Source organism: Pelmatolapia mariae, linkage group LG9 (genome assembly GCF_036321145.2).
Source record: "Pelmatolapia mariae isolate MD_Pm_ZW linkage group LG9, Pm_UMD_F_2, whole genome shotgun sequence".
In the NCBI taxonomy this organism is placed as follows: Eukaryota; Metazoa; Chordata; class Actinopteri; order Cichliformes; family Cichlidae; genus Pelmatolapia; species Pelmatolapia mariae.
This window is the reverse complement of record NC_086235.1, coordinates 26,695,113-26,721,057: the sequence shown is the minus strand read 5'-3', so window position 1 is coordinate 26,721,057 and position 25,945 is coordinate 26,695,113. Positions and strand designations below refer to the sequence as shown.

The window sequence follows — 25,945 nt, the reverse complement described above, 5'->3', positions numbered from 1 at the left end:
GAGGCAAATTTAGTTGGGTTTTTGAGCCCCACAGCCACACAGTGGCCCTGGCAGCCAAACCCTGGGGGACTGATAGACTGTTTGTAGGACCTAAATAACGCAGGTGTCAAAAAATAGACGGGTTATTAAATTATAGGACCCCCCTCGGGAATAGATGACAAACACCTTCTTTACCGTGAGCAACCTCAGACTTGATTCATTATGTTGAGGTGACGCAGGAATGAGCAGTACAGCCGTTCACAATAAACAAAATAGATTGCTCAGTGGCACTTTAAGTTGCTTAGCCTGACATGTTTTCATTTTAGTTTGAAAAGAAGAAGCCCCCCCACCAGACACACACACCCAAAAAATAAATACATAATAATATGAAAAACTAAACATTACTAGCCAGAAGACTCCAAGTCCATTCATTACGAGCGCCTTCAGTGTACGACTAAAGTCTGATGTTTATCGTTATGTTAAAGTTATGTGACGCCTATATGGGCTGTACATGCTCCGGACATATAAATATACGACATACATTACGAAATATTCTAATTCAATTATATTATATATTCCATATAGATTATATTTATTATATTTCTTTCACCAAATAAAATGATAAAATGATAAAATAATATATTTGAGTAAAAATTCCCTGTAGATGGCAAAACCCCCCAAAACAAACAAAAAACATCTGGTTTATTTTCTACTTTAAACTTTATTTAAACCTGTCAATAAATATATATATATATTTTTTAATAGCTTCATGGTAAACTGTGTTGCTGGCAGCTGCTTATACAACTGGGCTGGTCACGTGACGCCGAAAGGGCAAGCGGGGGGGGCACGCGCAGGGTTTTTTCACACTTTTGTAAACAACATGGCGATTCACGGACTGGCTCTGCTAGCAGACTGATCAAACACTGTGTTCTCAGACCTCCGGCTCTCTAGCTTTGTGAGGGGTTTGTGTTAGACGGTGCGGAAGTTGTACACCGAGCACACGGTCCAGTTCGCGGAGAAACGACAAAGAGGTGGACCGACGAGCTGTCAAGAAGATCGTTTGACAGTCCAACGGTAGCCAAATGTTATCGTTAGCATTATCAGCTAGCTCGAACTAAATCTTCCCCAAGCATTTTAAACACGACGAGCTAATGTGCAATACACGGATAGTTAGTTTGTATTGAAGGAGTGGAGAGGTTTGCGTCAGTAACTTTAGCTGTTATAGGGCTTACGCCGTATCCAGGAAACATTGTTTCCTAGCTGCTGTGCTTCTCGTCCCTCTCCAAGGTGTCTGGGATCACGTGACGTTGTCAGGTAACCCTGAAATTGTTGTTACACGTCTCGTTATTCTCTCTGGTAGGCCATCTTCAGTCTATGGGCTCACAGTCCAGTTCTGGGATGTCTGGTGGAAGGGGCTCTTCCAGTGGCAACCCAGGAGAGCAGTCTGAAGCGACAGAATCAAACCAGGGCGGCAGCAGCAGCCGAGGCCGCAGGACGGACAGGCAGTCTTCATCAGAGGAGGACGTTGACTTAGCAGAAGTGCTGGCTTACTTACTGAGGAGGTGAATTTCACAGTTAAAAACGCTCAAACTGATACCACCGAGGGCCCAGGTTTGTAGCAGAGGTACTATGGAGTTGTTTTGGTGAAAGTGGGCCATAACAAGCAGAAGTAAAAATGAGCAATTAATACATAAAAACACAAGTGCAATAAAGTCAAAGTCCTTCTAGTAGCAAGTCATATCACTTGGCAGCCTCATGCAATGGTGCAGTGCAATACGTCGATCCACCACTTGTCTGGGTCATGGAGGCAGCAGTCTTAAGCAAGCGCTCCTCTTTTTAGCCAAGAGACGTAATCGTTATTAAAGACGATGGCATTCAAAGCATTCCACAATTAAATCTGTGGGAGAGTTCTGCAACAGCAAAAATGTTGATAGAAGTAAAACTTGTTGGGGGTGAGGGAAGAAAGCTTTTTATTAACACGTGGCTGGTAATTCTGTGTGTGCAGTTTATACGTCCTGCTGACAACTGAAATTAAATTAGATAATTCTTCAAAATTACCTCCCAGAGGCGTTTCTTGAACTCAGAACTAGGACAGAAGCCTTTGTCACATATGTGTGTAGTTGCTGCAGTGAAAACGACTTGTGTGTGGTGAGCGTATCAGGCACTTATTAAATGACATTTAGAGGCAAATAGAAGTAATGCATGCAGTATGCAGTAAATAATTGAAACGTCACATCACATTCCAGCGCTGCAAAGCTAAGTGGGGGGTTAAGGTTTTTCCATTTCAGTTTGATTTAATTGCACTTGGATAAGCTGGGAATTTTTTTGGATATCCCTCTGTAATAGTTTCTTTAGTGAACCGTGACATTGGCAGGGCCTGCTCTTGTGACCAGAGGGAACCGAGATCTGCAAGAAAAAACATTTGACATTTCTCACTTCTTTAGCATTTAAATGTTGTCATTGCTACATGTTGTACAGCTGGACCATTTAGCTTTGGTTTCCACCTGTCAAGTCTTTTTTTTTTTCCTAGGTACATCTTTGCACTAGGGCAATAGATAATTGGATTAATCATAACTGATTAATTGACTGGTTGCTTGCATGTGCAGGGGTCAGGTAAGACTGGTCCATGGCAGTGGAGCCACGGGGCTGCAGCTGGTCCAGTCGTATTCTGACTCTGATGAAGACAGCGATGGAGCCTGGGATGGACGGCTGGGTGACCGCTATAATCCACCAGGTAACCTCCCACTGACACAGGCAGGAAAATAAGCAGTTTTTTACTTGCTGGTTTACTCTTCATTTATACCCTTAAATGCATCGTTACAATGATCAGATAATATGGAAAGCTAACAGATCTATTTAGAGTGCAGCCACTGCAGTGCAGAAATACATATAATTACATTTGGACGATGTCTTCTCTTTCCAAGTAGTGAAGCAGTGAATGAATGTCAGTAAGGTTTCATTTAGAGACATAATCGTGTTACAGTAATGTTATTGTCTTGTTTTCACTGCCATCCCAAAAATGTTATTTATGGAAACTTCAATTCAGTTTTTTTGTTTTCTAGAACTAGTGAGGCCTAAATACTGTTTCTTCTTCCTTTTGTGTGTTTCTTCTTTTCCTCTCGTTGCATGTCTGTTTATCGTCTGTCAATCAGTGATGGATCAAACACAAAACAATGTTTCAGTTGTCAAAAATTTCCATGGATTGTTCTCTCAAATATGTAGGACAGCTAATCAGAGCATGCCTGAAGTTCTGAGAGCTTGTTGTTGAATGTGAGCTCCTACTGAGACTTGTTCTTTGTGTTCTGTCTTTAGTGGACACCCAACCTGACACACACGAAGTGGATCGGAGTGAGATCCGCACTCAGATCCTGCTGGCCACCGCCTCCTCTTCCTTGAAAGGCTATCGCAGTTTCACCCGCATGCTAGCAGAGGTCAGACCCCAGAAATAAAATCAAAATGGAAAATAATTGCGGCAGTGGAGTCGTATTAGTTTTGTTTATAGAGTTCAATGAAATTATGTAACTGCAAATAAATGTTTTTGTGTGCAGAGAGAAAAAGGCAGATGTAGAGGCTCCAGTTTTTCCCACGGAGAGTGCAGTCGTATCCGTACGCAGTAAGTAACTTTGGGGTATTTAAAATCTAAATTAGAATTAAGTAGCAATTAGTTTAGTGTGACTAAAGCCTTGATTGGACCATTGTGCTCTGTTGGAGCGGAGGGATAGCTGCACAATTGCTGTGAAAATATACAATGCATTGGACATGAAGAAGACGAAATATTACAATTGTGACCCCGGTGTTCTTCTGCAGTTTCCTGCCAAACTATGTGTCCCACAAGGATACATACCAGCAGAAAGCCTTCTGTGGAGTGTACAGCGAGGATGGCAACATGTTCCTCTCCGCCTGCCAAGGTAAATAGCACGATGTCCAACATGAGGATCGAGAGGGGCTGAATCAGGTCTGATTTTTATTCTGAGTGTTTGTTTAAAGCTGCTGCGTGGACCACCAAATCATGCTGTGTTGTGTACAGACTGTGTTCAGGCGGAGAGAAGTATTGTTGGACTTTTCTCGTGTTCCAAAAAACAAATATCAAGCGCATCATCAGTTCCTATTTCCTGCTTTAATGATTAATGGATGAAGTTACTGTTTTGTAAGCAAACTAAATAAGCGGAGGACAACATGTCTCACCATGTCTCACCTACGCTTGCCTAACTGTCACGACTGTTCTTCTTGTATTATGTCTCTGTTAGTGATCAGCAGCAAGCCCTGAACAACAAACCAGCTGGTGACATACACGTGTAAATGAGTCCTTATGTTAATTCAAACTGATTAGTCTTACAGACAAAATGGAGAAAGTGAAATAAATCACTCTGTTTGTACCCAAGGAATAAATAAAAAAAAAAAGAAAAAAAAAAAGGACTTTGTCACAAACTCTGAAGGACCTGTAAAAAACCCCAAACAAAAACAAATGCGAGTCTTTGTGTTTTGTTTAGTTTTATTTTTTTTCTTGCTGCAGACCAGAACATCCGCCTGTACGACACCAGTAGGGGGCGTTTTCACCTGTGGCGAACGGTGAAGGCCCGTGACGTGGGCTGGAGCGTGCTGGATGTCTGCTTCACCCCCGACGCGCACCACGTGCTCTACTCCAGTTGGTCTGACTACAGTAAGGCTATGGGACCAGTAAAATATTACATGATGAAATGAGGAAAACAGTTTGCCATCATTAGAATAACTAATTCTGTAAAGATTCAGCAAACCTATAAATCTTCAAGACTGGCTCTTTTTTTTTTCTTTAGTTGGGATTATAAATCCACTTTTCCTAAAAAAATAAATAAATCTGGGACTGTTCGTGAACTGTAAATCAAACACATAAAAGGATATTTGTACCATTAAAAAGAGCAGACACAAAAAATCACAATATTAGGCTGGGACAGATGCAGGTCTTTTTCTTCTTTTTTTTTTAAACAACACAAGGAATCTTTTAGAACTATAAAACTAATCATTTTGAAAAAGTATTGTTTTATATTCTTGTTCAGTATAGAACTGTCATATTTTTCCCTTCCTAATGCGGCAGATCTTTATATTATATTATGGATATGTGCAGAATGTGGTTTAACATTGATTTGCTGAAATCAGCAAGGTCTTTGCTGAAAAGCCCATGGCTGCATAGCAGCATATAGTTTTCCAAACCCTTACTGTTAAGCATTAATGGTGCCTTCACAGATGTGTAAGTTATCCAGTATTACCATCAAAGATGTTGCTTTTTGAACTGCCAAGGCAGATGATCCCTCTCCTTTGTGTCGTTGATATCCAGAAAGACTTTCAGGATCTGATTTGTTAGACCACAGGTTGTTTTTGTGGCTTTAAAGAAGAAATTACATTACATTTATTTTTAAAACTGTTCAGAAAAGAAAGTATTTTAAGGTACTAAATAAGAGTAAATAACACTTGGCTTTGCTGTATACACAGCTGCTTATTGGTTTGGTGTGTCTTATATCCTAAGTGCAAAATACATTCACCCACCACTTCATAAGCTATGCCTTTGCAGCTGCTCATTAACGCAAATGTCTAATCAGCCAATCACATGGCAGCAACTTGGTTCATTCAGGCATGTAGACATGGTCAGGGTGACCTGTTGAAGTTCAAACTGAGCATCAGAATGGGGAAGAAAGATGATTTCAGTGAGTGAACGTGGCATAATTGTTGGTGTCACGCAGGCTTGTCTGAGTGTTTCAGAAACAGCTGATCAGCTGGGATTTTCCCACACAGGGTTTACAGAACATGGCCTGAGAAACTGAAAATATCCAGTGAGCAGCGGTTCTCTGGGTGAAAATACCTTGTTGATGTCAGAGAAGAATGACCAGACTGTGACTCAAATAACCACTCATTACAAACAAGGTGTGCAGAAGAGCATCTCTGAATGCACAACATGTTAAACCTTGAAGCAGATGGGCTACAGCAGCAGAAGACCCTACTGCATCACTGCTGTCAGCTAAGAACAGGAAACACAGACTCACCAAATTTGGACAGTACAAGATTGGAAAATGTCTTAATGAGGAGTTTCACTTTCTGCAATCATCCATGAAAGCATGGGTCCCCCTGTATCATTGGTTCAAGCTGCTGGTGCTGCTGTAATGGTGTGTGGAATATTGTCTTGCTACACTTTGGGCTTCTTCCAGCAGGATAACATGCCACGTCACAAAGATCAAATAATGTCAAACTGGTTTCTTTAACATCACAATGAGTTCATTGTGTTCAAAATGGCCTCTACAGTTACCAGATCTTAATATGATGAAGCACCTTTGGGATTTGTGACAAAGCCGCAGCAACTGTGTGATGCTGTCATATCGAGATAGACCAAAACCTCTGAGGAATGTTTCCAGTATCTTGTTGAGTGTATGCCACAAAGAATTGAGTCATTTTTGAAGGAAAGATGGGATCCAACCCAGTTCTAGTAAGGTATATCTAATGAAGTGGCAAGTGAGTGTGCAACTACAATGTAGTGTCTAAATATTTCTACAATAAAACAATGAAAGTAGAGCCTTTAACAGCATCACTTGTGAGAAATACGAAGAAGTGAATAAATGAATCAGGAAGTGATTTCTTTCATATTGAAAGTGCTTTTACATTACCACAGCTTCCAAGAGTTTTCTGGTTTTTGTTTTGTTTTTTAGCAGCATATCAACCACGTTTTTAGCTGTGATGTTTTAGTCATACGTGTCTCTCTCTGTTCCTCCCCCACAGTTCATATGTGCAGTATAGATGAAGACAGTGAAAACCACACCGCCCTGGACCTCAAGTTAGTGTTTCCCCTCATAGTAACTTATAACATTACGGAGCAGGTAATCTATCATTCCTTACCAGCAGGCCCTCCTCTCCCTTCATTACCACCTGGATGAATGATGCTGTCAGAACTTGTCACCCCAACATCCATCCTCTCGCTCTGTGTGCGCTCCTTTTGTTAAAAATAGATCATTAATTCAACAAAGCACTGCCATTAAACTCACTGCTCTCCTAACAAAAACACTGTTTAAAAGGTGATGCTTGCCTTCATAAAGCCTTTATGTTATCCCACACCAAAAAAAATAATAAAGTAGATAGTGTGGTTGTAAATCAGCAGTTGTGCTCTTACTGCAGTGTCCAACCTTTGTGTGCGTGTGTGTGTGTGTGTACGCTGTTGTGCTTTGTAGTCCAGATGAGAGGAGGTTCTGTGTGTTCTCGCTGGCTGCGTCCACAGATGGCAAAGAGATCCTGGGAGGGTGAGTACAATTTGCTTTTATGTTTCAAGGCAGTGACTGACAGGGTTGAAATGAGGACTGAAAGCTCTTTATGAAATTTGAATTCAAGCACAACTCTGCTTTTCTTCCATTTGTTGGCGGTATTTTCGAAATATGTTTATTAGAGCTTGTATTAAATTTTGAAAACGGTTAATATGAACTTGAAGCACGTTTAAACCTCAGTTGGGGGAGTTTTTTTATTTCTTTTCTCAGCCTCTCTTCTCTCTCATTTCAGAGCAAACGACGGCTGCCTTTACGTTTTTGATCTTGAGCAGAATAAACGAATGTTGAAGGTTAGTGTGTCTTTGTGTGCATTTATGTCTTTTTGCTCGCGCGCCGCCTTGGCCGTGCCCGTTTCAGCGTCACGTCTGTCTGATTTGCGCTTCATCCTTCGGTCAAGGTTAGCCAGATGCAGCGGAGCAGAAACTGCGCCGGTCTACATAAAGTTTTACACCATCCTGCAGTCTAATATAGCAGCGAAGAGTCCAGCTCCGCCACACAGTGGGACTGTGGGGGTTAAACCTACCGCCCTCCCTCCTCCCATAACCGCCCTGTGCGCAGAAGTCAGCATTCGACCTCGACCATCTGCTTCGTCTCTGTCCTCCGTTTCTCTGTCTGTCCCTCCTAATTACCTCAGTGTTGTGGTGTGTTTCTGTGCTTTTATCTCTCAACTTTTTATTAGTTGTTTGTACTTTCACTGTCACTTCCTCATGTGCGGCGCTAGACTTTCCACGATTCAGTGCAGTGATGGGAAACTGAAGTGGGGGCATTTTGCTGCTGTGGTTCCGGTTAGTGTTTTTCCCCATTGAGGGAAGGATTTCTGCAAATCAATAGAAAGCTGTTGAGGCTGATCTTTGTCTCACAATGAGACGTTCATACTCTCTCTCAGGATGATGGTCATCGCGTCCACTGAATAGGTTTAGTGATTATAAAATGATGTGAATCACACGCTGTGGCCTTCACAGTCACCTGTTAGAGATGGCCTCCACATCATTAAAACGGTAAATAATGAAATGTCTTATGAAAGAAAGCAGTTCAGTTGTTCTGCTAGAACCATTCATCACCATGCTTCATGTTGAGTTATCCTTTCATTTGTGACACATCCTTTTATCTAGCGATTTATTTCGTCTTCTTGCACATATAAAGAACAAAACTAACAAACAGTTGTACTGCTGTAATTACTAACAGCTACATCTTTGCATTTGGAGACTCACAACCATGCCGCATGTATAAAGCCTGTTTGTAGCACAGCCTTGGAGGCTTATGTACTGAAAAGTCTGAGTTTCAGTGTGCAGCAGCCTTGAAGAAAAATGCTCCTTTCATTACTTCTACGTAGGCACAGACATGCATAAGTGCACACACGCGCACACATACACACTTTTCACAACAACATGTAAATAGCCCACTTGTAAATAGCACATTCTTGCACACATGTGCACACGCTCCATACAGTAAACACTGACTCTTTCTTTTGCTGCCGTCCTCATCAGATTGATGCCCACGAGGACGACGTAAACGCGGTGGCGTTCGCCGACAGCTCGTCCCAGCTGCTCTTCTCTGGCAGCGATGACGCACTGTGCAAGGTGTGGGACAGACGGACGCTGCGGGAGGACAGACCGCAGCCTGTTGGACAGCTGGCCGGCCACCGAGACGGCATCACCTTCATCCACAGCAAGGTGGGTGCGAGTGTGTGTGTGTGTGTGTCTGTGTGGGGGGGGTCTCTCAGTAAAAAGTTTTCCAGTTACTTGGAAATGGTTTAAATGAGAACATTAATCGTACAGGACGTTTATTCAATCACATGTATTGTTCTAACACTCAGATCTCGCTCTCTTTTTTTCCATTTTGTCACGGTGCCAGGGTGACGCTCGCTACCTGATCAGCAACTCGAAGGACCAGTCCATCAAGCTGTGGGATGTCAGGAAGTTCTCGCCCAAAGAGGGGCTGGCAGCTTCCCGCCTGGCTGTCACCCAGCAAAACTGGGACTACCGCTGGCAGCAGGTTCCCCAGAGAGGTGAGGAGGGGAGGGGCCGAAGAAGGGCGAAAGGGAGGTACTCGTGGTAAATGAGTCAGAGGGGAAGTTGGAGGACGAGAGGAGGAGAGGTCACACAGAGGAGGAGATAAAGATGAAATGATGATATTAAAAAAAGAGAGAGGAGGCAGTAACAGGGAAGGTGTGTGTGTCTGTGTGTGTGTGTGTGTGTCTGTGTGTGTGTGTGTGTGTGTGTGTGTCTGTGTCTGTGTGTGTGTCGTGAGGATAAAAAGACAGTAAAGCCACACGTAGGGAGAGTGATTACCATTACAAGCCAAAGAGGAGGGAAGGAGTGGAGGAGAGGTGAAGGATAGGAGTTTGGATAATGAGATAGAGCAGGAAGAGAGGAGGAGGAGACGAGGCGGTAAAAAACTAAACAAAATGAAACGATCTAGTTCAGGGTGCAGTTTCTTCTAAGCTTGATATAAATCTACACGGTCTTTTGGATTAAAGTTGAGGTCAAGTGTGAGGAAAGAGCATAAACAGTAAAAAAATAATAATTATAAAATGGAGAAATCCTTGTGCATCTTTTTGTTGTTTAGCAGTTTTGTGTTTGTTTACTTGCTCCTCGCAGCCCTGAAGAGACACAAGCTGACAGGCGACACCTCAGTAATGACCTACCGAGGTCATGGCGTCCTCCACACCCTGATACGCTGCCGTTTCTCACCAGAGTTCAGCACCGGGCAGAGATTCATCTACTCCGGCTGTTCCACGGGCAAAATCGTCAGTAAGTGACTCTGTGTGTGTCTGTCAGTGTGTAAACGGCGACAAAGTCTGCATGAGCTGAGGCACAAAGTAATATTTGAAGAATCGAAAATCAGTTGAACCCTGTGTGTGTGTGTGTGTGTGTGTCCGTGTTTGTGTGTCCAGTCTACGATGTGCTGACCGGCACGGTGGTAACCAGACTGGTGGGCCACGACGCGTGCGTGAGAGATGTCAGTTGGCACCCGTACGAGGACAACATCATCAGCAGCTCTGTGAGTGCGGTTAATGCAGAAAGTGTCCTGCTGGAATCAGCGTGTGAAAGCTCGTCATCATAAATATCACATTAAACCCAAAAGAAAGCCCTTTCCAGAAGTTGTAAAAAGATTTAATAGAGTGGCGTTAATCCCAGACACTGTTTCCTCTACTAATGGAATAAGGCGTAATTTAGAAAAGTCTGAGACAATTTGATACGTTTTCTGGTAATTACGGGGAAAAAAATGACCATTTGCAGAAATAAACGACTGTTTTTTTCCCCCTCACATATTCCATTAAATTAGACTTTTTAGCAATTTCACTACTACCACTACTTGATAAAATGGAAAACAACATTAAAGCAGTGCAAATGAACTGAGCTGTTTCGACTAGAAGAAGGAAGCAGACATGAGATGCAGAGTACTTTATGTTTATACTTTACACCGCTGAGGCCTGGACCTAATCACACACAAGCAAAGCTGGATTTATGGTCGTGCAGTGCTGCTTCCTTGCGTAGCTCTATGGGCGTGCAGAGAGGAGGATTGTGGGAGTTCAACCAGCAGAGAGGCTACAGCAAGGGTGCAGTCCTGCAGAAAGTAAACACAGCTTCGCCCCCAAGAAACGCGTCAGAGGAAACAGTGAATTAAAAATCCCAAAAAGCAAAATGAGAAGCGCAGAAATTGGAGGTTTTCCACATATTTTGATTCGGCCACTAAGCAGGTCTGCAGAACTCTGTGTAGCACACATGTGCTATTGATGTATTAGCATATCAAGACCATAAATTTAGCTCTTTGCTTGGCTAATAAAAATGCTGCTTCTTTTCCATTTGTGGTTAAAAGCTGCCGCTTGTTTCGTTGGCATAAAGCATGAATCATGTCACCGTTATTTAACAGAGCAGACAGGCTCAGCAGCTGTTTTAAAAGTGATAACAAGAGTCCATCCAGCTTAAGGACATTAAACTACGGGGCTTAGAGGGCACAGTTATTATTTTTAACCTCTGATCTCCATCCTTTCTCTACAGTGGGACGGAGCGGTTCGAATGTGGGAGCACAGACAAACCCATCCCCTAGACGAGGAGCGAGACACGGCAAGGGGAGGAGGAGGAGAGGAAGGGAGCTGTTGGAGGAAGTGATGTCACCACAGAGGAAAGCAGTGAGCTCAGAAGGCCTGGGAGAGACTTGAGTATCTGCTAACGTTAGTGCGGGATATTAGTGATTCAAATGAAAGCGTGGCTGAGAAAAGTTCACTGGGAAGGCGCCGGAGCCTCGTGCTGTCCAGTGCCGATCAGAACACGGCGGGACGGCTGTTGCCGCCTGCAGCTGTTTTTCTGTTTTTTCCCCCTGTTTTTTTTTGTTTTTTGCCTCATGTCTTGCACAGAATAAGGAGGCCAGAGCTTTTTCAATCCAGCCTGGGACATTTTACTCAAAATGTGCTGAAGCTGCACTTAATGAGCTGTTGGAATGAAACAATAAGTTAGTAATTATATACATATATATATGGAAAAAACAACAACTTTGGATGTTGCAGGGGAACGTAATGATGATAATTTTGTAAAAATGTATAGAATTTTAATTTGTATGTGTGTGTGTGTGTGTGTGTGTGTGCGCGCGTGTGTGTTCAGGGAGTGTATTTAGATTGTCGTCAGTGTCCTGAGTCTGTTTGGACTCTGCTGTTATGAATAACACAGGCTGTGTCCTATTTTAGGGAACATCTACCTTTACAGACTCAACGTATAGTCATAAACATTTTTTTTTCCAGTTGCCAAACTCATGAAGCTGATAATTGCGTTAGCTTTCCTGAGTTTATTCAAAACTCGACAGGCTCAAGGAAGTTTCACAGTCATTATTCGACCTGTTCTGCCTCATCAGAAAGAGTTTGAAAGTTTTCGCTGTTATTCTGAATCCTCTGTAGGCTTCCTCAAGGCTAATGTTAACTCCCTGTCCCTCAGACACAGCAATATTCTCGTTCCAGGGTCAGCACTCAGTGTAATTGTTGGCTAAATGTAAGCCTGTGATTTGATTCAAAGATTTGATTGTGTGTGATTAATGTGTTCAAGTCAGCACTTTGGGGAAGGGGAACACGCACATGGTTTCAAAATGATCTGTATATGCAATTTTCAGGTGTTTATATCAAAGCTCATATTTCACTCTCAGACTTTGCAGTTATAATAAAAACCTTTCTTCAAACGTATCACGAAGGGGCTGTTGGTCATTGATCAGATGTTTCAGGCTTTAAAAGTGTGGGAGCTGCAGGAGAAACTAGAACGACACTTCAAACAACACACACGACTCACGGGATGGGATTTTTAAACATTTGTCATTGAGCTTCTCTGTGTGTTTTATAGAGCTAACTGCAGCTGCCAGATATGCATTAGCCAGTAAAACACACACACACACACACACACACACACACACACACACACACACACACACACACACACACACACACACACTGGACACACAGTTGACAATTAGCTGCTACAGGAACCATAGCAAAGTTGTCTGAAGGTCATTGTAATGTCAGCAGTGCACTTACCGGCCTAAAATTAGACCTAACATACTTTGGCGTGCCTGGTTTCATTTACACCTACTGTTCTGACTTCTTACAAAAGACTCCAAAGCTCTGCTGGAAAAGTGCATCATCACAGTGAATTTCAAAAGTTTGTGCTCATCATTTATTATTTACTACACTGGAAAGCTTTCTCTGAATAACTTTGAAGACTAACGAGAGAAACCAAAAATCCACCACCTCATGGAAGTTAGCATCCCATCTGCCATTAGTCTGCACTGGCTTGTGAAAACGGCATCAGTGTGCTTTATGTGAGCATGAGTACCATGGAAAGACTAAATGCAGTCCATTTGGCTCAGACGGTTGAAGGGGGGCTTTAAGAAGCTCCAGCCTGAGTACTGAGCCTGGAAATAAAGCAGACTGAACGTGCTGTGAGAAATGCAGCTGTCCATGGCGCCAAATGCAAGCTGGCAACCGCTTATAACTTAAATTAGTTTTGGCTCCAGCAGCTGATTCTTAGACTGGAGAGTCCTGAAGGAGAGAACCAGAAAAGGAGCCAAAGGAGCTAAATGATCCAAGGTCAGAATGAGACTACTATTATTATTATTTTTCCTAATGCAGGAAATGCAAATATAAGTGAGCAGCATCACACGAGAGCTATTTTAAAAGAACTGGGAGCTTTGTCATGAAGTAAAGATTAATTTTGTTTACTTTTTAATTGTGTTTGAGCATGGCTGTGAAAATAATGGGGTCAGTTACAGCAGCAAGCATTACCGCATCTCCTCTTTCTGCCTACGGGGGAGGGGTTTTGAGGGTAAAGGGGACATGAGGAGGGGGGGGTTGTATTTTTGTAAACCATGTGTTCTCTCGCGTGCCTGACAGTGATAGAATAGAAAGGTCCTGGAGTGGGACGGGTGTCCTTTTCCCAGACAAAAGCAAGCGAGGCAGACTCCACAAAGAGGGAGGACGAACGCGGGTCGAACAACATGAATCTAAAGACAGGAAACTCCTCAAATGGCTTCACACCAGAGATCAGTTTGGATAAACTACACCGGATGGCTGCAGAGCTGATACTGCCTGGACGATCCATCTTGAGGCTCTTGAACACTGTTCTGGAGTTTGTTACAAACTTTCTGGCCCGAGTTTTAGGAAGCAGCCTGATCAGAAGACACTTCCACCTGCTGCTGTCTGGGTTGGTCCTCTTTGGGCCTGTGCTCAGCTTCTGGGCATCAAAGTATAGCATCTTTGCAAACAGCAACCACTACCTGTACAGGTGAGGACTCCGGGAGACAATGAATTACTGCTTATAGTGCTTTGCGTACACCAGGGGTGTCAAACATAAAGCACGGGGGCCAGAATTGGCTATTAGGTGGAAATAGGTGGAGGACCTGTTTGTGGAGAGTTTAGCAATGATTTATCATGATTTAATTGGATGGAAATAATTGACTGAAATAGCTGTAGTAACTGCTGTCATTGCTAAAGGAAACTGTATATCTTTGATAAAGGCACTGCTCCTTTAATAAACTCTTGACTCTGTAATAAAACCCAGCGCACCCTTGCTCACTGTAGTGCTCGCTGGGCTTTTACTGCTTCAGCCCTACTTAATCTGTTTTGGAGGCAAACTTTCACTGAGTCTTTATTCTGAGTCAGCTTGTGGAACAATACAGTTCACCATTTACAATCATCATAATGTCATTTGGCCCACTGTTTTAGGTTCATATAATCCATCTCATATTTTTAAAATCCAGTTATGATGTTAAATTATTCCTCATTTATTTTTGTGGATGCTTTGCTGCCACTCATTTGTCACATATACACTGAGTAAACCCCCCACCCAAAACCCAATACAATATTAATATACCACTTTTGAAAAACAAAAGCAGCACATACATATTGTATGATAATGTCATTCTGATGTATGATGGTAACTATGAGGCAGTAGCAGAATTAAAGTCTTCCTCAGACTGTTCAGTGCACTTACATGGAACTAATTAAGTGAAACCACTGGCTCATCAACTTTGATACCTCAAAGCAAGTTTGAGTGAACTGAAAAAGTTAAAAAGACTCAGCTTTGCTGTAAAGCTTGGATTTTCATGCATATCAAAAATAGATTTACTTTCTGAGCACTGTGGTTAGCAAGAAGCTCCTGGATCTGACCTGCTGGCTGGCTGAAGTCTTTCTGTGTGGAGTCTGGATGTTCTTTCTCTGGCTTTCTCCGCCAATTCAAAGACATACATGTCAGGGTAACTGGCGAATCTAAACTGCCCCAAAGTGTAATTATGAGCATGAACGACTGACTTTCAACCTCCCCAGGATCCTCCTGTTGCTGTGACTGTGAGGGAAAAGCTGTAATTTTACACATATTTCATTACTGCGTGTGTTTTGCTCATATATATGGTGTGTACTCATATCCTTATTCATCACGCTCTCACAGGAAGTTCCTGAGGTCCACTTGGGGTTGGACCTGCATCTTTACGGGCGCTTTCATCACCCTTCTCTCCCTCTCAGTCCGTCACTCCCCCTCTCTTTCCCTCCGCCACCTCTCTCGAGTAGGCCTCGCGGGTTTGCTCTGGTGGGGTTGTCAGCGCCTCCTGACCCTGCTGGAGGATGCAGCGGGGACCTGTTACGAGCCCATGACCCCAGGCCAGGACGGCCAGAGCCCGGCCTCCCCAGTACAGCCTCTGCTGCTCCTGCATGAAGACCAGAACAAGGCCTCCTGCCTGAAAGCCCACATGCTGTGGCGAGGCTACGAAGTCTCCCAGGACGTCCTCATCCTCTGCTTCTGCTGTCTGCTGCTTGTCGAGGAAATGTGTGTCTTTGGTCATCACTTGGAGCGACAGAAGCCTCTGCAGAGGTCACCCGGGACCCCGCTGAGAGTCGTCTTCCTCCTGTGTGTTCTTCTCCTCCTTGTTTGGATGTTTCTGCTGCTGTGTTTGCTTGCATACTTCCCAAAGTTTCCCTCCCAGCAGCTGGGTGGAGCTCTGGGCTACTTGGGGTGGAGAGGACTCTATCAGGGGTTGTACAGGCTCGGATCGAGATGGGGTTGTCCTGGTTTACCCAGAGAGGGACTTTCTACCACGGTGCACACCAACAAACAGCCTTAGTAGTGTCACACGCTTAATGAAAATGGTTAGATTTTGGCACTGAAATGTCCTTCAAAGCTCAGGAACAAATTTCCAAACCCTCTTTTAAGACTGCATGCTGTAAATGTGACATCACGTTAATAGTTTGCTTTCTTTAGAGGTCAAAATTAGTCCAAAAAGAAGCTTAGAAATCTCATTCAGACAAAGTAAGTGAGAAAAACTGCTGCTTTATTGTGTAATCTGAACCAAAATGCAGGCACAGTTAGAAAAAGATTTCTGAGAGCAGGTGTATCATTACTTGATGAAGAGTGTCATTCTACACTGGTTGTTGCTTATTAAAAAAAAAAAAGAAAAAAAGAAAGAGCCTGGAGTCTGTCTCAGTAGATGAGCGCTTTCCCATCTCCTCTGGGTCTCTTAATCTTGTCAAAGTTCTTGTTAATGATGTCAAACAACACAGCCTGGAGAGAGAAATAAAGACACCGAGTGTGATGCAGAAGCAGGATGATATAGGGAAGACAGACAGTTTACAGGGAGTCATAAAAGAGAGGGACGTCCAGATATGGAGCTGTAATCACGTCAAACAGCTCCTTTCATCATCGCCCGCAACGCCTTGTTCATTAGCGGCATCAAACACGGGAGGACAATGGCCGAAGGAAAGAGACGAGCTGATTAATGGACGGGAGACGGAGCGCCAATCAATTTAACACAAGCACTGCAATTAGTTTAATTACCCTCCTATTAAGAAGGAATGGATTCCATTTAAGCTGCCGCTCCCGCCGGTGGACACGACAGGCATATTTTACACCCAAGCCGCTCAATTTAAAATACAGAGCATGAAAACAGCAGATGGTACACGGAGTGTGGATCATGAGATTTATAAGGTTCAGGATACACGCAGTCAGAGAGGGCCAACTGTAAGCAAGAGGCAGTGGGTGTCTTACGTATGTATTGCGGATGTCCAAGACCACAAGGCGGAGCTCGCAGTATTGATATTGGTCCAGCTCGTGGACCAGCTGTCTGTAGTCTCCCTGCAGCAGAAAACACACACCACAAACAGCGAGCGTATAAGCAAAACAATGTGTAGTATGATAAGTACATGACACAACAGCATGCATCTAATTTATGCGGGAGAGAATGTCCTCATAAGTTTTTTTTTTTCAGCGCACCGGCACACATTTTTGTCATTCACACATTAATATGCAGATTAGGATGCACAGCGGGAGACACTGACCACGTGGGGCGACTTGGAGGCTTTGGCCACAGCATCACCCCTCTCGTTGTAATACCTGCCAAAACAAGGAGAAGAGAGGAGTTACAGCACCACCCACCTGTTTTAAAATAGCCCCCAGCGTTTCGCTAAATGTCACATCCAATGCCACATTCAAGACATCAATCTGGTTTTTAATAAAAAGACAAAGCAGAAGACTGCCTCTCATTGTCTCTGTTAAGATTTTCTCACTTTTAAATGTAGAATTGAAGCCTTTCACACTGATTCTGCTTATACCTATATGACTTTTTTTCTGTTTGACTTCACTAAATAAAGATGGATGAGACCCTCTGAAAGCCTGAATTGCTGTTCATCTCTGTAGATTTCTCAGTAATAGTGGATATTCTTATGATACTGAACGCAGCAGGTTTTGTGGTTTTCTCTGCCAAATACTTTTCATGGAGTAATGTCAGGTCTGTTTTCCTGTGCTGGCTGCATCAGTGAAGGCTCTTACTTTGAAATCTGAGTCTGGAATCCTTCGATCTTGGTGCGTGTGTTGGTCAGCAGCTCAAACACTTTCTCCTGGTGGACACGAAGGAAGATTTAAAATGCAGCTGGATAAATTTCACCCTAAAGACAGATTCCACACGCGATTGTTTACTAACCTGGACAGCCACTCCGAAATTGTTACCATCCTCAATTTTAGGAATCTGGAGTTGCACCCACATTGACACCTTCCAGGAAAAAAAAAAAAAAAAAACCCCACTAGTATAATATACAAGACTTTTTATCACATTAATATTTTCTGCACATAAAACCCAACACATTTTTCTCCACATAAAGTTCTGAGACTGACCGTGTTGAGCTTCTCCTTCAGTGTCTGGATCTCAGTTTTGACCTTCGGCAGGAGGCTCTCCACCTGCTCATTGGTGCAGATGGGACCACATGGAGGGCCTGGAGGACAGAGGATAGCACTCCTTCACTTAGTGAGCTGCAGATTTGCTTTTATAATATAGAAAAAGTTCCTTATGCCCTTGCTTTCTTCCAGTTAGCTAATCAGTGTGTAAACGGTGTTTAAACTTTGTGTCGTCAGCTCATGAGCCACAGTAGACTCATCAGTTTGTTACAAAGGAGCAAGAAAAGCAGTGATGTGTTTCATACATGGGTTTGGAGCCTTTCTTCCTGCAGTATTTATTGTCTTTATTTACAGGAATACGGTTACTGCTAAACGGATTCATCTTTCTTTCTATTTTTCCCCATTTACCTGCGTCTTCATCCTCTTTATCGCTGTCCTTGTCTTTCTTCCCCTCCTTAGCCTCCTTCTGTAAAATAAGAATAGAAGGCATCAGGTCACAGTTTTTGCTGATGATTAATCTCCAAGACAGCTAGGCTGCACGCCTTTTTCTTTTCTGGCTTTTCAACCTTGGGATCTCTGTTGGATTCTTTTTCTTTGCTTAAGACATGTAACCCAGTTGCAGCAATCTGTGCCCCTTGATATTCTAAGGAGACTCCAGCAGCTCCCGAAAGTTGTGCAACCACCCCAAATATTCTCCTAACCCTCGTTGAAAAAAACCCCCAGTGGCATTAACTACACGGCTCTCTGCCCTCCTCTAAATCCCTGCATGAGTATTAGTTCAAGACACACAGCCTTTGTACGGTTTATAAAAATCTGAAATTCACAGCCGACTGAAGTAACATAAAAGGCCCGCTCGCTGCCAGTTTGTAAAACAGCCCTTGGAAATTGCACAGTGATTGGTTGTCATGGTAACTGGGGACTCAGCATTGTGTCTTTATATAATGAAACACTAAATATAAACCCTGAGCCGAGGACCCCAATTGAGAGGAGGCTCTATGAAGAAATTCAAAGGTTAGACAAATAAAACACAGATGTGAGGCTCCTCGATACGAATGCCATTACATCTGGCTAATGGAAAAACAGCCGTCCTTCATAAATCACCCCGAATGCTCCTTTATTGGATTTATATCACAGTTTTAAAGAACAGTCTTCTGGGATGGAGTCCCCACCTCCTCTTTTTTCTTGCGCTTGGCCTCCTCTTTCGCCGGATCGGGTATCGGGATGTCGAGTGGAGCCTTCAAAGAAGGCAGGTCGTTGCATCTGAAAGACTGACGCACAAACACAAGTCACCCAATGTGAGAATCAAGAGCCCAGTGGTATGTCCCCACAGTCACACAGGTGGATACCTTCAGCAGCTCCTGCAGCTCTTCGAGCTTCTGAGGGAAATATGTTGACACCAGCACCTCCGCCTGTTAAAACCAAGTAACAAAATCCACATTAATAATTCAAACTTGTGAAGCAGAGCTGGGAAAGATTTCTCATTTTCGTTTGAGTTACCTCCTTGGTGAGCTTTTGGCAGAAGTCGTCCACCTAGAATAAAGTCACAGATTTTAGGCTTGCTTATAAATGACCATGTTATTGAGACCATGCTGCTGCTCACCTCCCGTGACCCCTGCTGTCCATAGACTCAAACCCCATGAAAACAAACACTTATGTGGACACTAGCTCGCCTGCTAGCATCACTGACACACTAACCATGTAAGTGAAGGGAAAAGGGAGTTAGCTTGCTGCTACATAACACTTTGTGCTAGCGGACTCACCTGTTTCTTCGACTTGAGGCGAATATCCACAGCAGCCATGTCGTCTCTGGAGAGCAGAAGTTGTTTATTAGAGTTTAGTAAAGGCTTTGACTTCACAGGAGGCGGTTAGAAATAAGAATATGCTGCCTTTCTGTGTAATTCAATGCCGTGCACGACACGGACAAATACTCACAGTTACTCAGCATAAAAAGCGAAAATGAAAGTAAAGAGTGTTTTAGACAGTTCCGTACTTTCCTGCAATAATAGCGAATGGACGTGTTGCATTGTGGGCCGTGTAGTTTTATTTGACTTTATTTTATTTTATAAGGAGCAGTCGACTTCTCATTTCCCAGAAACTGGGGCTGTAATGGGAACAGAGTGGGGAAGTCTACAAGCAAAAAACACTCAGAGAAATGCGTTTCTGTGTGGCAGTAGTTATTTCTTTGTCTTCGAAGGGCTAACCCTCATCCAAGAATAAAAAAAAGTCACCTAACTCAAGGGATGAACCAATGTCGAGTCTAAACATACACAATTTAGCCTCAAGAACCAATTCTTAAGGCACTACTAGCAGCCTGTCACAAAAACATATTTCGCCCCTTCATCGTTAAATCTGCAGAAATACCAAAGATAAATCAATTTGACAGGCATAAAATTATATTTTTGGACTAACAAGGTGATTCCTAAAAAGCTATTAGCTGAAAACCTGACATATATCTAAACATTGTGCAGTATGTCCTTAAAGAATTGAGGAACCTATCCTCAAAAACAGGATGATAAACCTAAAAATAGATAGACCTAAAAACTACAGCAGAAGAACAGTATCGGAAAGTCATGTCCTTAGAAACAGGAAAAACAATACATCAAAAACCTGACACGGGACCTGAGAGACCCATCTGACTTTTTATTCATCTATTGTTCACTGAAGCCTGGTCAGAAATGGCCTCAGTGGCTGTCAGTAAGCCTTTCTTAAAGAAGGGGGAACAAAGAGGAAAAGCTGAGATTACACAAGAATTAAATCACAGTGATGTCCTTCAAAGCACCTGGACAACTATTCCCGAAGACTACAGAAGAAAGCTGTCTAAGAGAATTCAGGCTGTGTGGATCTTACAAATGCTGACTAAAGCTCGTTAGATTGCACAAACTCTGTTTTTGTCTCATATTCTGATATATTCTGTATGTACATTTATGAAGAAACATATGAAGAAATGGCTCAAGACTTTTGCATAGTACTGTATATCAATTTTCGTGTCCATAACTATTATATATATTATAATATTTAATACTCGGTTTATTTTATTTTATTTTATTTTGTCTTCTTTTTTCCTCTTCTTTATTTTTTTGTAAAAGCAAAAATCTTTGCACCCATTAACCCAACCTAAAAATCAGAGCAATATCTGAAAAATAATTTAGAAAAAAAAATCAATCTTAAATCAAATTTAATGCTCAGATTGACCATAAGACATATTTCTGTCCTCTCAGTTATGTGTGTTAGATTAGATGTTAGATGTGTGAACAAACTCTGTATCAGGCCAGTCTGTGAGTTATGAGTGCTTCCACTGGTGGGTGCTGTTGTTCAGTGTGGAGTAAAGAAAAAGGATTATGAAGACAAACGACAGCTTTATGTTCCTCTAACCATTGGAAATTGTGCTGAAGTGTCTAAACTACAGTCTTGTCTATCTGCAATTAGGGACTGGTTATCGGATAATTTCCTGCTCCTTAATACTGATAAGACAGAGTTGATGGTCATTGGACCACAAAAATTTCAGTACTTGTCCCAAAATTTCATCTTGAAATTGCAGGGACAAGGTTGAAAACTTGGGCGTGTGGTTTGACAGGGTGCTCTCCTCGAGTCTCATGTAAAAGAGACGACAAAGACCGCCTTTTATCATTTAAAGAACATAGCCAAAATCAGAAGAAGTTTTGTCAAGCGACGCTGCAGAGGTTCTTGTCCATGCATTTGTGTCTTCACGTATCGATTATTGTAAAGCTCTTCTTTCTTGGCTACCAAAGAAAAGTTTTAGAGGTTTACAGATTGTGCAAAATGCAGCTGCTCACATTTTAACGAAAACTGGGAAATGTGAGCACATTACCCCTGTCCTGAGATCCCGGATACCCAGGAAAAATCGACATCAAGTCATTAAATAAAGCTCAAATGAACCTGAAAGATGCTTCTAAGATTTTATTTTATGTTTTAAATCTTTGCTGGATTAAACTACAGGAATAATAGGAAAAGTGACTAACTTTTGAAAAAAGAAAAAGAGAAAGAGCACTACTCATTATTATTGGTGGGCGTCTCTGCTGCTACACCAATATTCTGCTGTCACAATAGCTCTTTCATCAGGAGCTGTGTGGACAGAGGCATGGGCTGATCCAGTCAGTGTAAAGAGTAAAACAAATAAAGATACCTGAGTGAAGAGACCACACGTCAGAGCCTCCCACTGTAAACGGGATACCGTCCAACTACAGGTCATCCTGCTATTATGTGCCAGCACAATCTGAGTTGGGACATTATCAGGTAAACCTATCATGTCTGATGACAAAAAGACAGTAAAAACACCACACAGCTTTAACTACTTTGTTAAATCCTTCTCTTATTTCCTGCCCACTGTTGGAGTGTTGGAGCGTACGTAACTATATAGTTGTTTTCTCTTCACCTGTAGTATATGGCACCATAAAATGTAACACTAGAAAAACAATCACTCAGCAGACACGAGGTGACAGTTCAGAGCAAAGGGCGGCGGCTGTACTCGACTGAACTCCATTAGCTCTTGCAGCTTTGATTTTGACTGAGTGAGCGATTAAAGGTCTGCACTGTGTTATTCAGTTTGGGGAGGACGTTGAGAAATAATCCAGACAAAGTTCATGCAACTGAACAGGAGTGCAGAAAGAGAGAGGTGGCTTCATGAGTGGCTGGCGTGAATGTAAACGACTTTATTTACAGACCTGTCATATTAACACTAATGGTGTATGTGTATCAGAAAGAAAGCATGCAGCGCTGAGCTTTTGAAGTTCTTGCAAACCATTATTTATGCAGACTGAGAAGAATAAAGGATTATGTTTTCAGAGCTTTCAAATAAATCATTGTAATTTTCTTAATTTACTTTGCCACTCCCTCGCAACCCTAAAAAAGAAACCACGCCATCATCCTAGCCTGTCCTTGTTTTTTTGGACTTTGAGTTTACTGGTGAGGCTTTTGGGCCACTACAACATGATGAAAACACCTTAGCAGGACAAAATGTGCTTGACAGAAGTTACAACACACTCGTGTACACATATAATTGATGCTGCAGCTCAGAGATGCCGTGCTTCTAGCATGTTAAAGGTGTCACAACTTGAAATGGTTTTGTGTTTGCATGGGGAGAGCATACCTGTAATCCACAGGAAAGGTGTGTGTGTGTTGTATCAGTTGTCTGCTGACTCTGCAAGCCCTATCAGACAACATGAGACATGAGGGGTGAAGTTTAACCAGACATATTGGATTGCTGTGTCTCTCTTTATCTCCCAGTGTCCAACCCCACCTTTTTATACTTGCCCCTCTCTCACAGCTTCATTTGTGTGTGTGGAAGTTCCCGGAGAGAGGGAAATGTAACAGGATAACGCCTACAGCTGTGCCGTGTCTTATAAATATGATCGGTGTAGTGAAAAGTGATAATTACAGCCACATTCCATTAAACATTATAAATAAAACCTAAAAACTCAGCAGCTTTGAATTTGTCGCACCACTCAAATAACATTTATTATAGTGTCATATCTGCAAATCCTTCATTTACATTTCTTTCAGAGACAAATGATGTGATGATTTGATGAAATCCAATTTTGTGCCCTGTTTCAGGGTGTTGAATCTCAAACCTGCTAACTGCTCTTTGTATTCACCAATGCTGACAGAAAGTTAATTACCGGGTGTCAGGTTTTCAGCCTGAAAGGTTATGGCTTTTCTTTGTTTCCTACAATGGTTCTTTACTTTAAGGTGGACCATTGTGGGAGGTCTTTATCCTTCAAAAAAAGTCTTCTACCAGAGGCCTGGGAGCTTGAGTGTCCTGCCCAGTATCTTAGCTGTTTCCTAGGACTGTGCTCTTCTGGACAGAAATCTTGGATGTTGTTCCAGGGATCTGTTGGAGCCACTTGGCCAGTTTTGGGGGGGTCATTACACCACCATACCACTGGAACCACTGTTGCCTTCACCCTCCACATCTTCTTGAGCTCTCCTCTGAGCCCTTGGTGTTTCTCAAGCTTCTTGTGTTACTTCTTCCTGATGTTGCTGTCATTTCGTATTGCTACATTGCTAACCCTATCACTACAGCCGTCTTCCTCTGCTTGTCCACCACTAATATGTCCGGTTGGTTAGCCATCATCATTTTGTCCATCTGTATCTGGAAGTCCCACAGGATCTTAGCTCAGTTATTCAAAACCACCAAAAGTCAAAAGGTCTCCCATTTTGACCTCGGGACTTCCAGGCCATACTCAGTACAGATGTTCCTGCATACAATGACTTGGTTATGGCCCTGCCTGCTAGCATCTTGCACCCTGCTGTTATTTGCTGGATTGTCTCAGAAGAATCTTTAATGTCTATCAATCTTGTGCTTATCTTGTGTTCCTGTGCTGGCATGGTTAGTGCCTTTGTGTTGTCTTTCAGTCCAGCTCAGTGTGGTTCACTGGAGTCCCAGAGCCTTAGAAATGGCTTTGTAACCCTTTCCAGACTGGCAGATGCCAGTGACTTTATTTATTGGCTGTTTCTTTAGATCCTGGTGTGATGTGTTGCGTTTTGAAATCTTTTAGCCTACTTCACCTTCCTAGTCTTTTTCTATCTTGATTCAACCAGCCTGGCAGTAATTATGCCTGGGTGTGGCTCTTGAAGCTGAACTCATGTTTCCAAAAATGTGATTAGAATAAAATAGAATAGCCTTTAATTGTCATTGTACATGTACAACGAGTGTGAGTGGCCTGAGTGATGGGGTTTCTCTAACCATGGCTCTGATTAGTCAGGTACTCACCTGACCTGGCCGTTGGTGTTGTGGGTCCAAGTGAGATCAGCGGAGATGTGGGTGCCCAGACACCCAAGAGGTGGAGAAGATTCCACCCATTCTTCATTTATAATCGATCGAGTGGACCTGTGGAAAGCCTTATATATGTAGGAAAACTAAAGGTGCCTGGCCTCGTGAGAAATGAGCTGTCACTCGAAGCCTATTTCCAGCATCAGCAGTTTACCTTTAGGGCGTTCTGCAGTTGTTTTCCTTTATGTTGTTTTCAGTTTTCATTCTCAGTTTTGTGTAGGCTACTTCCACAGGTTTACACCAGGAATGTGAAACTCATTTTACATGGTGGGCCACACACAGCTCATGCTGATCTTATGTTCTGTCAGTGTACAGAAATTTGGATACAAACCGAATCAATTAGATAGGTTAATATAACAAGAAGAAGCACAATTTCAATAGTACATCTCAGTTTATCTACATGATAAACAAATACTGCTTTATTAAATGAATGAAATATGCCAGCATCACTCTTTGTGAAATAAATATGTAATAAATCTATTAATAATTACTTTTGTAGTATGAATGGACATGGTGGAGGTATTTATCAGTGGGGAAAACTGTTAAACTTGTGAAAATACAGTTAAAATTCAAAAATGTATGTTCTGCATCAAATTTTCCAAACTCCTCCAACTGGCCGGATTGGAGTCTTGACCGGGCCGATTCTGGCTCGCGGTCCGTATGTTTGCCACCCGAGGTTTACACCCTTTCCATACGTCTTGCGCTCCCATCTAAAAGAAGTGAGAATCGGTGGGAATGTATTTCCGCGCCCTCGCTCGAACTTCCGGTTTCTCCCCTCCACGCTGGTACTCCGTGCCTGTTTGTACTCAAGCACTGTGAAAACTTGCGTCATCCAGGAGGGGGGACAAAACAGCAGCCGAACATAAATGGGCACGACAGAAATAACCTATAGGATATTTAATTGTTCCAGCAGAAGCGCCTCCCCCAGATCTGAGTCGACCGGTCACAGTTGAGTGTACAAAGCGGCAGACGGGCGGAGGACTCGCTGAGGTCGCGCGGCAGACGCACGGGAGCATCCAGTTCGCCGGTGTGGAGGTGTCTCCGTGTAAATGTACACGTTGAGCAAAGTGCAAGGTCCCCTCAGTGCACGTACAGATATGAGCTGTGACCGACTCTAGCGACTGCTGCTCCTCGTGTCTCCCTCTCAGCTAGCTTTTATGTGCCTTTTTACACTGTTATTTTTTTTTAATATAAGCTAGTTTAACTTTTAAACCAAAGATGTCGTGCCTTTTACTGGGAGTCATACGAAGGTGAGTTATCGC

General features: G+C 42.8%; 3 protein-coding genes across 3 annotated transcripts; 2 read left to right on the top strand and 1 right to left on the bottom strand.

The window, feature by feature from the left end:
- The first annotated feature begins 851 nt into the window (after positions 1 to 851).
- dcaf11 (ddb1 and cul4 associated factor 11) lies at positions 852 to 12,429 on the top strand. Its single transcript, XM_063483986.1, has 15 exons — positions 852 to 1,053; positions 1,340 to 1,541; positions 2,586 to 2,713; positions 3,292 to 3,410; positions 3,528 to 3,592; positions 3,787 to 3,887; positions 4,493 to 4,639; positions 6,721 to 6,775; positions 7,167 to 7,235; positions 7,489 to 7,546; positions 8,744 to 8,929; positions 9,111 to 9,264; positions 9,857 to 10,009; positions 10,153 to 10,259; positions 11,261 to 12,429. The coding sequence occupies exons 2-15, from the start codon at positions 1,354 to 1,356 to the stop codon at positions 11,369 to 11,371; spliced, it is 1,641 nt and encodes a 546-aa protein (XP_063340056.1). The 5' UTR covers positions 852 to 1,053; positions 1,340 to 1,353; the 3' UTR covers positions 11,372 to 12,429.
- A 1,304-nt stretch (positions 12,430 to 13,733) lies between these two features.
- On the top strand, positions 13,734 to 15,888 carry LOC134634177 (fat storage-inducing transmembrane protein 1-like). Its single transcript, XM_063483238.1, has 2 exons — positions 13,734 to 14,020; positions 15,182 to 15,888. The coding sequence occupies exons 1-2, from the start codon at positions 13,734 to 13,736 to the stop codon at positions 15,849 to 15,851; spliced, it is 957 nt and encodes a 318-aa protein (XP_063339308.1). The 3' UTR covers positions 15,852 to 15,888.
- A 153-nt stretch (positions 15,889 to 16,041) lies between these two features.
- psme1 (proteasome activator subunit 1) lies at positions 16,042 to 19,879 on the bottom strand. The gene is made up of 12 exons (XM_063483509.1): positions 19,826 to 19,879; positions 19,654 to 19,699; positions 19,391 to 19,423; positions 19,240 to 19,302; positions 19,063 to 19,161; positions 18,302 to 18,359; positions 17,894 to 17,991; positions 17,703 to 17,771; positions 17,552 to 17,619; positions 17,062 to 17,116; positions 16,772 to 16,858; positions 16,042 to 16,288 (listed from the first exon to the last, which is right to left on the bottom strand). Exons 2-12 carry the CDS (start codon positions 19,690 to 19,692, stop codon positions 16,208 to 16,210), a joined length of 750 nt encoding a protein of 249 aa, XP_063339579.1. The 5' UTR covers positions 19,693 to 19,699; positions 19,826 to 19,879; the 3' UTR covers positions 16,042 to 16,207.
- Between the last annotated feature and the right edge of the window lie 6,066 nt (positions 19,880 to 25,945).

Bases quoted from the DNA above. Each gene is read 5' to 3' on its own strand.
- dcaf11 (XM_063483986.1), top strand. From the start codon at position 1,354: ATGGGCTCACAGTCCAGTTCTGGGATGTCTGGTGGAAGGGGCTCTTCC. The intron at 1,542-2,585 runs GTGAATTTCACA...TTGCATGTGCAG, and splicing joins CTGGCTTACTTACTGAGGAG to GGGTCAGGTAAGACTGGTCC. The intron at 7,547-8,743 runs GTTAGTGTGTCT...CGTCCTCATCAG, and splicing joins AGAATAAACGAATGTTGAAG to ATTGATGCCCACGAGGACGA.
- LOC134634177 (XM_063483238.1), top strand. From the start codon at position 13,734: ATGAATCTAAAGACAGGAAACTCCTCAAATGGCTTCACACCAGAGATC. The intron at 14,021-15,181 runs GTGAGGACTCCG...ACGCTCTCACAG, and splicing joins AGCAACCACTACCTGTACAG to GAAGTTCCTGAGGTCCACTT.
- psme1 (XM_063483509.1), bottom strand. From the start codon at position 19,692: ATGGCTGCTGTGGATATTCGCCTCAAGTCGAAGAAACAG. The intron at 17,620-17,702 runs GTTAGTAAACAA...CGTGTCCACCAG, and splicing joins ATTTCGGAGTGGCTGTCCAG to GAGAAAGTGTTTGAGCTGCT. The intron at 17,117-17,551 runs GTAAGAGCCTTC...TTGTTTTGGCAG, and splicing joins TTCCAGACTCAGATTTCAAA to GTATTACAACGAGAGGGGTG.